General features: G+C 46.7%; 1 protein-coding gene across 1 annotated transcript in view; it reads left to right on the forward strand.

Annotated features, from left to right (window-relative positions):
• The window catches only part of shank3a (SH3 and multiple ankyrin repeat domains 3a), a 116657-nt gene that overhangs the window by 20715 nt on the left and 82866 nt on the right, over positions 1-13076 (forward strand). The window contains exon 3 of the mRNA XM_028958753.1: positions 11252-11455. Coding sequence (XP_028814586.1) covers positions 11252-11455 — 204 coding nt within the window. The remainder of the gene's footprint in view (positions 1-11251; positions 11456-13076) is intronic.

Consider the following 13076-nt stretch of genomic DNA (forward strand, 5'->3'; position numbering starts at 1 on the left):
GTCTCGCCTGCACACTACTGTCCTGCCTGCACACTACTGTCTCGCCTGCACACTACTATCTCGCCACTACTGTCTCGCCTGCACACTACTGTCCTGCCTGCACACTACTGTCTCGCCTGCACACTACTGTCCTGCCTGCACACTACTGTCCCACCTGCACACTACTGTCCCACCTGCACACTACTGTCCCGCCACTACTGTCCCGCCTGCACACTACTGTCTCGCCTGCACACTACTGTCCTGCCTGCACACTACTGTCCTGCCTGCACGCTACTGCCTGCACACTGCTGTCTCGCCTGCACACTACTATCTCGCCACTACTGTCCCACCTGCACACTACTGTCCCGCCTGCACACTACTGTCCCACCTGCACACTACTGTCCCGCCACTACTGTCCCGCCTGCACACTACTATCTCGCCACTACTGTCTTGCCTGCACACTACTGTCCTGCCTGCACACTACTGTCTCGCCTGCACACTACTGTCCCACCTGCACACTACTGTCCCGCCTGCACACTACTGTCCCACCTGCACACTGCTGTCCCGCCTGCACACTACTGTCCTGCCACTACTGTCCCATCTGCACACTACTGTCTCGCCTGCACGCTACTGTCCTGCCTGCACACTACTGTCTCGCCTGCACACTACTATCTCGCCACTACTGTCTTGCCTGCACACTACTGTCCTGCCTGCACACTACTGTCTCGCCTGCACACTACTGTCCCGCCTGCACACTACTGTCCCACCTGCACACTACTGTCCCGCCTGCACACTACTATCCCACCTGCACACTACTGTCCCGCCACTACTGTCTCGCCTGCACACTACTATCTCGCCACTACTGTCTTGCCTGCACACTACTGTCCCACCTGCACACTACTGTCTCGCCTGCACACTACTGTCCTACCTGCACACTACTCTCCTGCCTGCACACAACTGTCTCACCTGCACACTACTGTTCTGTCTGCACACTACTGTCCTGCATGCACACTACTGCCTGCACACTACTGTTCTGTCTGCACACTACTGTCCTGCATGCACACTACTGTCCTGCCTGCACGCTACTGCCTGCACACTACTGTCTCGTCTGCACACTACTATCTCACCACTACTGTCCCGCCTGCACACTACTGTCCCACCTGCACACTACTGTCCCGCCTGCACACTACTGTCCCGCCTGCACACTACTGTCTTGCCTGGACACTACTCTCTTGCCACTACTGTCCCGCCTGCACACTACTGTCTCGCCTGCACACTACTATCTCACCACTACTGTCTCGCCACTGCTGTCTCGCCTGCACACTACTATCTCGCCACTACTGTCTCACCTGCAGACTACTGTCTCGCTACTACTGTCTCACCTGCAGACTACTGTCTCGCCACTACTGTAGTAGTTTTGCCTGCAGTAGTTTCCAACATAACGTTGGGGTGCTGAGCAGAAAAAGGCATTCGGCTAGAATTCAAAACTGCATTTACGTGAATGAAACCTCGACTCCATCACTCACATCCTCTACTTCGGGCGAGCCAGTCCTTAAATTCTTCATTTTCACTCAGAATATCTGTGAATGTACACTTACCTGGCATGTCGGCGAGTGTAAGGATGCGTGTCGACTTTGCAAAGAATTTTGGACGTTTTTAGAGCGGGAGAGAAAATACAGAGTGGGGGAAGAAAGACGTGTAAATCCACATTCCCTGACAATTCCCCGACTTGGGACCCAAACAATCCAATTTCCTGACTTTCCCTGCATGAAAAGGCCTTTACTGGAATTCCCCGATATTCCCTGACCTGTGGGAACCCTGATGCTCTCGTTTGCTGGATTCCTGGATTTTGTAGCAGGGAGTTCCGGGATTTGGGATATCTGGCAGCCACGTGTCTCCTTTTTAAACTAAATTAAATTATTATCGCGATCGAGCTGATCTCCTCCGAGATGGAGAGTGGCAGAGGTAGCAGAAGCCAGGCTGGGTCAGGAGTGGGGAACCTGGTCCATGAAGAGGTTCCGGACACTTCGCATGGCTGGAGAAGCCGAATGACAGGTTTCTGTGTTGAAATGTCTCCGCATTCCCCAGGAAGACCACGTAGACACACACACACACACACACACACACACACACACACACACCGAGCGGTGTGTACAGCAGCCTCCACCCTGCTATCACCAAATAACAGGCTGCGCCGGAACTGCATGTTACCTGAAGGGGTTCTCCTCGTTCTCCCCACACGCTGGAGCACAGCCATTCGGAAAAGCATATTACAGATAGGAGTGTGTGTGTGCAGATATGTTGTGAGCAATCAAGTGGCAAACTTGACTATATCCACACAAACACACACAGACACACACACAATTTTGTTATTCAGTGATGGTCACCCAGTTTGAGGCGCCGTAGGCACTTCTGCACCATCTCTGGATGGAATGCAATTCAGAATGTGACACTCGGATCAACAGTTGATCAGATTGTGTATTTCAAAAGTGTGTGTGTGTGTGTGTAATTCCCTTTAGTTTTTCTCTATTTGAAGGTGTGGCTATTTCATGGCTGCTTGGCTGTGAGGTGCCCTGGTTTTGTGACGAGACACAAACACACATGTATGCACACACACACACACACACACACACACACACACACACACTACTTGTTGTGATCTGAATGTGTGAGTGAATTTGTGGAAACAGGGAGGGGACAGCTAACATTTACCCTGACGTTTTGTGTGTCTGTCGGCCTGTTTGTCACTGACAATAAGAGAAAAGCAAACACAGACACACCACACCGTCTCACTTCTTTTGACTGAGTGTGTGTGTGTGTGTGTGTGTGTGTGAGAGTGAGAGATTGGCAGCGGCAGCAGGAGAATCTGACGTGTGTTCTCAACCTTGTCAGCTGACTGAATGGGAGCTTTAATTGAAGCTGATATTGTGAAGGAATTCCTTTCACGTCAGTCTGTGTGCGTGTGTGTAGACTTGAGCCCGTTTCTCCCCTTCCAGACGTTTAGTTTTATCAGTCGCTGAATTGTACATCTTTTGTTTCCATATAACCTCGCTTGCCTCCTGAAATTACCCATCAGCCACTGGGTTAACTGATTAAAATTGTTGTTGTTTTGCTCAGCCTCATGGCCGCAGTCATCTGACACACCCGAGGACTGCAGTGGACACATCTTAACTAAAACCTTCAGAACATGACAGTAGCCACATAATAGTGAAGCCCTGTCCAATGACGTCCTGTTCACACTGATCTAGAATTACTCAGAACCCTTCATCAGAGTAGAACCCTGGTAGAGCATGATCCCGAACTACCAAGGTGCCACACACTGCTGCCCGGGCGCCTGTCTTGATGCCCGCTGCTCACCAAGGGTGACGGTTAAATACAGAGGACACGTTTCACCATGTGCACCGTGTGCTGTGATGCAGTGTCTCACGATGACAATCACTTCCCTTCACTTTGATCATGAAAAGAACTGGACTGGTCCTCACAAAGATGGAAAATGTGTGTGTGTTCTTGCAAAACTGCAGGTAGTTAAATCAAATGGAATCAAATCGCTTTAATTGTCACATCACATGACACCAATACACAGGTAGAGTGTATTTGAGTGAAAGTTTTGCGTGCAAAGCTTCTCATGCAGCAGTGGTGTGACAAAAACATTAAACATATATGAATAGAAATAAATAAAATGATTTCATTGTAGAAACAATTAACAATAAACCTATATACTGTACACAAGTATACGTACTGTTAGTTCATTTAAAACAGTGCAAACTGTAGTTGTGAGTCAGTGTGCGGCTGGTCTGGTGGAACAAAGTGTCCGGACGTCGGCTGGTCCGGGACTCACATGAGCAGATGTGAGGATTTTACTGGTGGGACTGGTGAACGTTCCAGAAGAAAAATATGGTAGACTATGTATCTTCACATTTTCCCTTTTTAAAGTCATTTTTAAAGCTCCTCTGACATAACATTTTTTTTTTGCTTTTATGTCGGTCGTGTTGGTCCCCTAATTCTGTATCTGACGTCTCTTGGTGCAGAATTACAGCCACTTTGATCCAGTCCCACAAAGAGATTTCCCAGGATGCACCGTTTTACCGCTTTTTTTTAAATGCTAATGAGCAGGAGAGAGGCGGGACAAGGAGGAGAGCGGCCTATAGAAGTTGAGGGGACATTCACGGAAATGACGTCATCAACACCATCCACCAACCACAATGTTTGGTACAGACAGGAAGTCGTGTCGCATTATTCCAGTAAAAATAAAATGAACCCGCTGGTTCTTCAGAGTCTCGCGTGACGGAAGTAAAAAACAAATACATTTGTGCTAATTTTTACATCCAAACACCGAGTAACTGCAACGCTTAACATGCTTGGAAGCCGTGACGGTCTGTGGAGATCATGTCTTATGGGCAGGGCGGGAAATTCTCTGGCCTGAAAAAGCATGAGAAATGGGAGGTAACCTTTCCCTTTATGACATCATAAGGGGACAAATTCCAGATCCGACCATCTGAGCTGCCGCTCTCTGAACGGTGAAGCAGAATAACCAAATTATCGCCATTTCTAGCCGCTGCAGGACCATAGACCAACTCGGGGAACTTGTATTAATGTTAAATCATCTCACAAAGTCACATTTTCATGATGGGGACATTTAAGGAAGTGAAACATAATGAAGCCCTTATTCTGGCAGCAGGTCTTGTAGGGTGGGTTTTGGTTAACGCCAGGACAGAGAACCTGGTGGAGAACCTGCTATGAAGGAGCTGAGAAGAACCACCGGGTTGTGATCCTCCGGATATTGCCTTGACAGGTTGTTAAATCGATAGGAACTCGCTCTCTTTGTGTTTTATGTGTATGGAACTCGTCCTGCATGTTGTCTCATTTTCCTAGCAGAATGTGAAGAAACCAGAGGCGGCTCCACAGTACTGTCCTGTAGAGCACCAGCTGCACGCTCTCTGCAAGTTTGTGGTATGGAGGTTTACTGGCAGATGTCAGATGAAGGGAGAAGGTTGTGTGCGAGGTGGAGAGGCTTCATTCCTCTGTGGTGGGACCAATCAGCTTCCTCCCCCATTAAAACACGTCCTTCAGAAGCTCGACACACTTCGGTCCAGGGCGACAGCAGGCAGGTGGAGCTCGGTTCTGATCAAGTCTGGGTGAAGAAGCAGCATGGGGACACACACAGACACAAACAAACAGTCTGCATCACTTTCAAAGCAAAGCTCATCAGTCAAACTTCACTGGATTTTCATGGTGGATTCCTCACACACACACACACACACACACACACACACACACACACAGCCTCTGTTTACCACACGCTGCTCGGAATATCTGATGATTGGAGGATCGACACGTGCCGAGGCTGTGGGGGTCAGCGGGTCTTTTCTCTTCACCCCAATTACCCTTCAGCACGTGCCGCACAAACACCCTGACACACTACCACACTGCCGCACATGCTGCAACTAATTCTCATTTAAATATCCGGAGGTCCCCCGAAAAGTTCTGCCGTTTTCTAAAGCGGCGCTCCCAGGATTGCGATTCCGGAGGAACCTGACCAGCGTCGCAGCGTCGTTTTTACACCGCACACAGGGCCCCGTTCGGCTGGAATGCAGAGCGTTGGGTGGCTGGAGATGATTGGTGGTGTGGTGCTGCACCATTAGGATGCAGGCTGGGTGCACTGCAGTCACAGCTGTTTCAGCCGCACACACACACACACACACACACACACACACACATTAATCCACCAACCGATGTACACAGAGATGCAGGAGCATGAAGGCGGTTTGTTCTGTGATGGCCGTTGCCAGGTTGGAGAAACTGATGGTGCCAAATCACAACCTGCAGCAGATCAAACCGGAAAATGACGCTGAGATGAATGTAGTGTGGAGCTGCTGCGTGCTGCTGCGTTAACATCGGTATTCTCTTTATTCACACATGAATAATCTATAGTCACCATGAGGTGCAGGAGCAGCTTTGTGTCTTCTGGGCGTTCGCTCTTGTCTGGGATCGGCTTCGCTCCATTCGTCTGCCTGACAGGTGAACTTTCTCCAGAGCTTCAGGTTTCCATCAGCCCGCAGCAGGCTGCTCTCGCCGCGTTTGCCGGTCTTCTGCTCCAGCCGTTTCTCAACAACGCTGGCCAATTACACAGCGCTGCTGCTGGGTCTCGGGCTCAGGGTTCCTAATGAGATGCAAGATAAAGCTTTAAGCGTATGCGGTGTCGGTCCCTGTCTGCGTTCAGAAGGAACCTCATTCGCTTAATGTCTGTGCAAACCAACTTTAATTGGCTGCCACCCTGGACACTGTCAGCAGAAGTCTTTTTTTGATCTAATGTCATTGCACAATATTGGAAGCTATTTTTATTATGGTCGAAGGGGTCTGGCCACAGTCATGTGGTGGTGAAGGGAGACGGACGGATTCCACAGAGATTCAAATGCGCCCAGGGAGTTTGGGTTGTGACAGGTTAGTCTCAGATTCATGTTCCCTCTCGTGACGGGGACCGGACATTGTTTCTGAGGGCCACCGCTGTGATGTGGCTGCTACGCGTCCCGGTTTACACACGGCCACAGGAATCGATGCAGAAAAATCCATTCGTACCCTTGCCAGAGGCGCCGGCATCGATTCGACTGTAACGCGGCCGTACTGCGCATTTACAGCGGTACTACAGCTGTATTAAACATGCATCTCTCTGGAGGGGGGGTGTGGGTGTGTTTGAAATGTCTTAATCTGAAAACCTAATAATTAAGACATTTCAGTAAAAATTTGACAATTCAATATAAGGCTATTTTATATTTAAGTAGAAATGTCCACAAAATATGGCAAAAAAATATATAATCAAGTGGGTGTGTTCAGTGTGTGTGTGTGTGTGTGCATGTGTGTGAGAGAGCGATTGCAGCCTCTCCCCACTGACACACGCATTAGCCAGATTGGAAGCGGCCCCGGTTTTGGATCAGTGTGAGATGTCCTCAGCACCGCCGTGCTGGAATCGAAGATAAGGCCCATTTGCTTTTGTGTTGCACTCACCACCTCTCCACCACACGTATTTATGTCCCAGCGTCCGCAGCAGGTGGACGTAGGTGGCTTTCATATTCGTCCAACAAAGAGCAGGCTGATGTTCCCCTCAGACAAAGCAGCAGCTGCTTGTTTTATCACTGGCTGCATTCCTGGAAGAAATCTTTACTTCTTTTATCTCATACAGTAATATTTCATCTCCGCACCCATCAGCGTCCTAATATTAGCGCATTTCCACCTTATTATTCAGACGCCTGCGTCCTGTCCTGCGTCTTGTCCTGCCTCCGTTTCTCACAGAGAGCGAATGAGAGATTTCATGTGAGGTGTGGGTCAGGACAGATGTGAACTCTCTGGAACACATGTATATATATACACACACACACACACACACACGCACACACACAGACACGACTGTACAAGACTATACAACGACTGAATAAAAAAATACAAACAGTGGCACTCGACTGGCGCTGTACAAAAAAAAATATATATGCAACTGTGCAAATCTATCCAACGACTGTACTACATCATTTAAAATGGTACACAACTGTACAAAATTATACGACTGTACAACAATTGTACAAAACATTTGTAAAATTTACACATCTCTACAAGACTTTCCAAATTTAGACAGGAATAAATTAAACTAGACAAGACTGAACAAAACTACACAAAAGATAGAAAACTATATAATAATATACAAGTCTGTACATAACTATACAAAGATATACACGACTATAAAATACTTTACAAAACTATACAGAAGTATACAAAACTAGACACAACTACTCAATACTATACAACACTATACAAAATAATAAAAAAAACATCTATACAAGATTATTCAATGCTTTACACAACCATGCAAGGCTGTACAAGTCTATACATCTTTATATATAAGATCATTCAACATAAGGCTATACAAACAAAATGATAAAAGACTATATCCGACTTTTCAAAACTATACAATACTATACAAAACTGTACAAGCATATTCAAAACAATACAAAACAAAACAGAATTGTAAAAACAAGACACAACTAGCAAGCAAGAAAATAAAAAAAAACATAATCCATACAAGACCACAGAATATAAGACAATATATGTCATGGTGGTACATAGAAAAAAGGACGCAAACTACAAAAAAAGATTTAATACACAACACAACAGGACAGGTAGACAATCAACAACCCAACAAGGCAACCATTTATATTTATAATAACAGCAAATAAACAAATGACGAAACTCCGGTCCGGATCACAGAGACGGGGGAACCCCATCGGAATCAGGCTGTGACAACATAAGAGTGAAAGATAATACAAATACATTACAGGAGTGTGTTCCGTTACACCCAAATAAACAGCCAGTTCCACTCATTTCATGAGACAAGAGACTCCAGGACATTCATTTCATGAAAACTTTAATAAGCTCTACTACTGTCTCACACACACATACACACACACACACACACACACATACAGTGTGTTTATTATTCAGAGTTGTGCAGCACATGGGGGGTTCTCTGCAGAGGCTGGATAATGAGTACCTGAGCATATGCATGTCATTTTCTTTCTCACGCACACACACACAGACTCACACACACACAGTAATCTGTTGAGAGTGAGGGGGTTATGCAGTCAATCTGCTGTCTTTTCTCTGATCTCATTAAGCAGAACTGATGCTGCTGTTGCAGGAGCATCTATTCACTCTTCCTTGTCACTCTGGCTGAGTGTAAGTACAGCACACACACACACACACACACACACACAGACACACACACACATCTCGTGGACAGGGAGTCTGGAGGAGCCGGCAGCCAGACAGCTTGTGATATTTACTCATGCAAGCCTCTCCAGTTGGGATCAGTCATCTCCACGGCGGAGGTTTAAACATTTACAGCCTGCTGGACCCCAGGAATCTGAGCCTGAGGACCCGTCCCTGTTCCAACTCCTCTTGTCTGAGTGTGCACCGTGTGCTGTGCTGTTGTGTATCACAAGTGACAATCACTTCACTTTATCACTTTATTTTGTCACTTTGTCCCCTTATGATGTCATATGGGGAAAGGTTACCTCCTGTTACTCATGCTTTTTCCACCCAGAGAATTTCCCACCCCTCCCCTAAAACATGATCTCCATCGACTGTCATGGCTTCCAAATGTGCAAAACATCACAGTTGTGTGGTGATTGAATGTACAAATTAGCACAAATGTGAAAGTGAAGTGATTGTCATTGTGAAACACTGCAGCACAGCACACTGTGACACGGTGAAATTTGTCCTCTGTATTAAACCCTCACCCTTGGTGAGCAGTGGGCAGCCATGACAGTAGCCCGGGGAGCAGTGTGTGGGGACGGAACCTTCATCGAGGGGACCTCAGTGGCACTTTGGTGGATCTGGATTCGTACCGGCATCCTTCTGATTATGGGGCCGCTTCCTTAACCGCTAGGCCACCACTGCCCCAAGAGTGTCACAAGAAACTCAGGAACGAGTGGGTTCATCAGGTTTAATTTTTACTTCTAATAGTATTAGAGGACACCCCCTGGATGAGAGGTTCTCATTTACCTAACCATGACACTACAGTCACAAGCTTTGGAGAAGGTTTGCACCTTCTTATACAGTAATGGTGTTTGAAATCCAGTTTTCGTGTTTGTGTGTATATGTTGGATGAGAGAGAAGCTGAGCTGCTTAATCTCCTGCATTGTACCTGAATATCATACCTGAATCAGTGTTTAGGGAGTTTCGGACTCTCTGGGGATCTTTTTATTTCCAGTTGAAACCAGTGTGTGTGTGTGTGTTGGATGGTCTTGTATTACTTATGTTCTGTGTGTAATTATGCAATTTGAACAAATTTTAAGAAATTGTTGCACAAAAGAGCTGCATAGAGTCACAATGGAAAAGAGAAAGAAGGTGCTGACACGTCCCGGCATCGAGTTGTGTGAGAGATCTGGCATCTTGGATTAAAAATTATTGGATCATTTTAATAGATGATCACGTGTCACAACCATGATGGCATGACGAGGCAGGTGAACGGAGAAGAGGACGAAGAGGTGACAAGAAGACGAGGAAGGAAAGACGCAATCGCATGACATCACGAAACCGGGGTTTAATTGTGAAGAACAGAACAGGGGAGACATGGTGAACATGGAACATAACATCAAAGACCTGACAGCGAACAGAAACGAACAGGGCAGCTTTATACAATTTACACATGTGAAAACAATTAGGGAACATTACACAGGACAACAGTGAAACTCCGGTCCGGATTCCTTTCGGACCGGATCATGACAGTACCCCCCCTCTTAGGGCACGACCCCTGGCGGGCCATGCAAAACAGTCCATGAAGGAGGGAGGGAAGTCCATACACTGAGTCTTTATGATTCGAGTGGAAGATAAGATGAGTCGAGTCGAGTAGAGTCAAGACGAGAAGAGAAGAAAAGAGATGAACAACTGAGGTGAATGGTAAATGAATGAATGACTGGACCGGTATTCACGATGGACGAGCGGCAGATGTCCTGCGCAGACGGCTTCGGGTCAGTGTGGTACCGGCCCATTGTTTCTGTTTGCGGTCAGTTCTTTGATGTTATGTTCCATGTTCACCAGTGTCATTGGATGTCTCCCCTGTCCTGTTCTTCACAATTAAACCCCGGTTTTGTGATGTCATACAATTGCATCCTTCCTTCCTCGACTTCTCGTCACCTCTGCGTCCTCTTCTCTGGGCACCTACATTTACATTAACAGCATTTATCAGACGCCCTTATCCAGAGTGACTTACAATCAGTAGTTACAGGGGGACAGTCTCCCTGGAGCAACTGTCTTGCTCAGGGACACGATGGTAGTAAGTGGGATTCGAACCCGGGTCTTCTGGTTCATAGGCTACTACCACCCGCCTCGTCATGCTAGCATGGTTGTGATATCACACTCTAACCTGTCACACGGGTATTTCCCGTGAACTTATCGTTGTGTCTGTTGACCTGGTGTTGTTCAGATTGGGATTCGATAGTGATGAAAGTTACCTGACATGTCAGAACTCACTTCAAAGCAGTGCATGCTGGTAGTTCCTCTTCTAATGTGCTGTTTCAGTCAGCGTTTGCTTTGTGTTTGTGCGTTTGTTGTCTCATGGATGTGAGAAGTCTGTTATCTGTCAGGGATCTGGCGGCCCACACACACACACACACACACTCATATTGCACACAGAAATACCCACATGACTCACAAGCTCCACAAAGTGGTCAGTTGGTGTAAGTGCCTTAAACCCACAGCCCTCTCTGTGTGTCTCTGTGTGCAGAAATGTATGAAGTTTAACCTGGAGGCTCCCATCTGGTCATCGAAGCAGCGGATCCTCTACACGCTGAACCAGAGCCTGAAGGACGTGCTGAACTATGGCCTGTTCCAGCCTGCCCACAACGGCAAAGCCGGCAAGTTTCTAGACGAGGAGCGCGCGCTGAAGGACTACCCACTGCCCGCCGTCACCCCTGTACCCTACCTGGAGGTCAGAGCCTTCTTCCTCACTGCGCCGTCGTCACCCATTACAAAAAGGAATGTGGTTTATTCTCTTGACTGTACTTTACTATGTTTTTAGATGTAACCTCAACAGGGCTGGTGATGATGTAAGTCTCGTATAGGGGGTGGTAGTAGCCTAGGGGTAACACACTCGCCTATGAACCAGAAGACCCGGGATCAAGTCCCGCTTACTACCATTGTGTCCCTGAGCAAGACACTTAATCCTAAGTTGCTCCAGGGGGGACTGTCCCTGTAACTACTGATTGTAAGTTGCTTTGGATAAGGGTGTCTGATAAATGCTGTAAATGTAAAATGTAATGTATAGTACGGGTATGAAGATCAGACCTGGACTACCAAGCACCAATAGACGTGTCATAAATAGTGTAAATGTGCATACAATACTGTAATACAGGCCTGTTGTTGTAGCTCCGCTTTCTGGGCTCCTTGGGTAGGAGTAGATGATTCAGGAGAACCTGGAGGAACACATGCGCGCATCAGGAGGTATCATTACAATTGTGGGAAATTAAACTGGATGGCCCATGGCTTCTGGCTGGTAGAAAATTCACTTTTTGGTTCCACAAAATTCTAATTCAACTTTTGAAGCAACATTAAAAATAAACGCTTAGGACTCAGAACAAGATCTAAAAGACCTACCACTAATGGTTCTCCTTGGATCCTGTTTCTGAATCGACTACTTCATGCTAATCTCCGTTAACGACCCGTTCGCTCATCCTCAAGTGCGAGGCTGTTTTAGACCATTTTACACTCTACATGTGGAATATACCTTTCTTCTCTGCCTCATCCGTCCATCCCCCTCCTTCGCGGTTCTCTAGACTCTTTATCTCTCTCTTCCTGTCATTATGGTGCTGCAGTTAGTATTATTTGAGCTGATTTATTGTTCCAATTAAATCCGCAGCTCTTCAGAGAGTTGGGGAGTGAAGTGAGGGGAGAGGAGAGGAGAGGAGATGAGCTCTGTTTTCCCGGTTCCTCTCCTAATCTCAATCACAGGCATCATAAATGTGACAAGAAAGGGGGACAAAACTGAAAGCTTGTTACAAGCAGGCATGTGAAGAGTCATAAACGTCCCCCTGACTATTTCATTATTAACACGGAACAACACAGCAAATCGCCCACAGATCACAGATCTGAACTTTCACGTATTCAAGCCGATTGGGATGTTGTCCCTGCAGTCTCTAGAAAACGGCACATTCCAGACGTCTTCAGGACGATACATGATGGAAATAGCGGAGGCCTTCTGATCAACATGAAACATGATGTAATCATGGTACAAGAGCAATGGAATCAAATGCATCGTCATTATCAGGGCCATAGAGGTGTGACAATTACAAAATGTCATGGTTTGTTTTACAGATATCACAGTCTGGCGAGACACCAGCGGTGTAATGTGCATTACAATGTAATACCTGGCTTATTATATCATACAGGATTACTGATGGATTTCAGCATCGCTTTAAAATGGCAAAAAAAAAAGAAAAAGGAAGAATAAGAATCATTAGATTATTCGCCTTAATGTCTGGTCTCACAATAATCTTTTTTTTAATTCAACAGTGAGATTTGCCAGAAATGGCTGAAAGGTTGCCATAGTCACG

The sequence above is a fragment of the Denticeps clupeoides genome, chromosome 17, assembly GCF_900700375.1.
Source record: "Denticeps clupeoides chromosome 17, fDenClu1.1, whole genome shotgun sequence".
In the NCBI taxonomy this organism is placed as follows: Eukaryota; Metazoa; Chordata; class Actinopteri; order Clupeiformes; family Denticipitidae; genus Denticeps; species Denticeps clupeoides.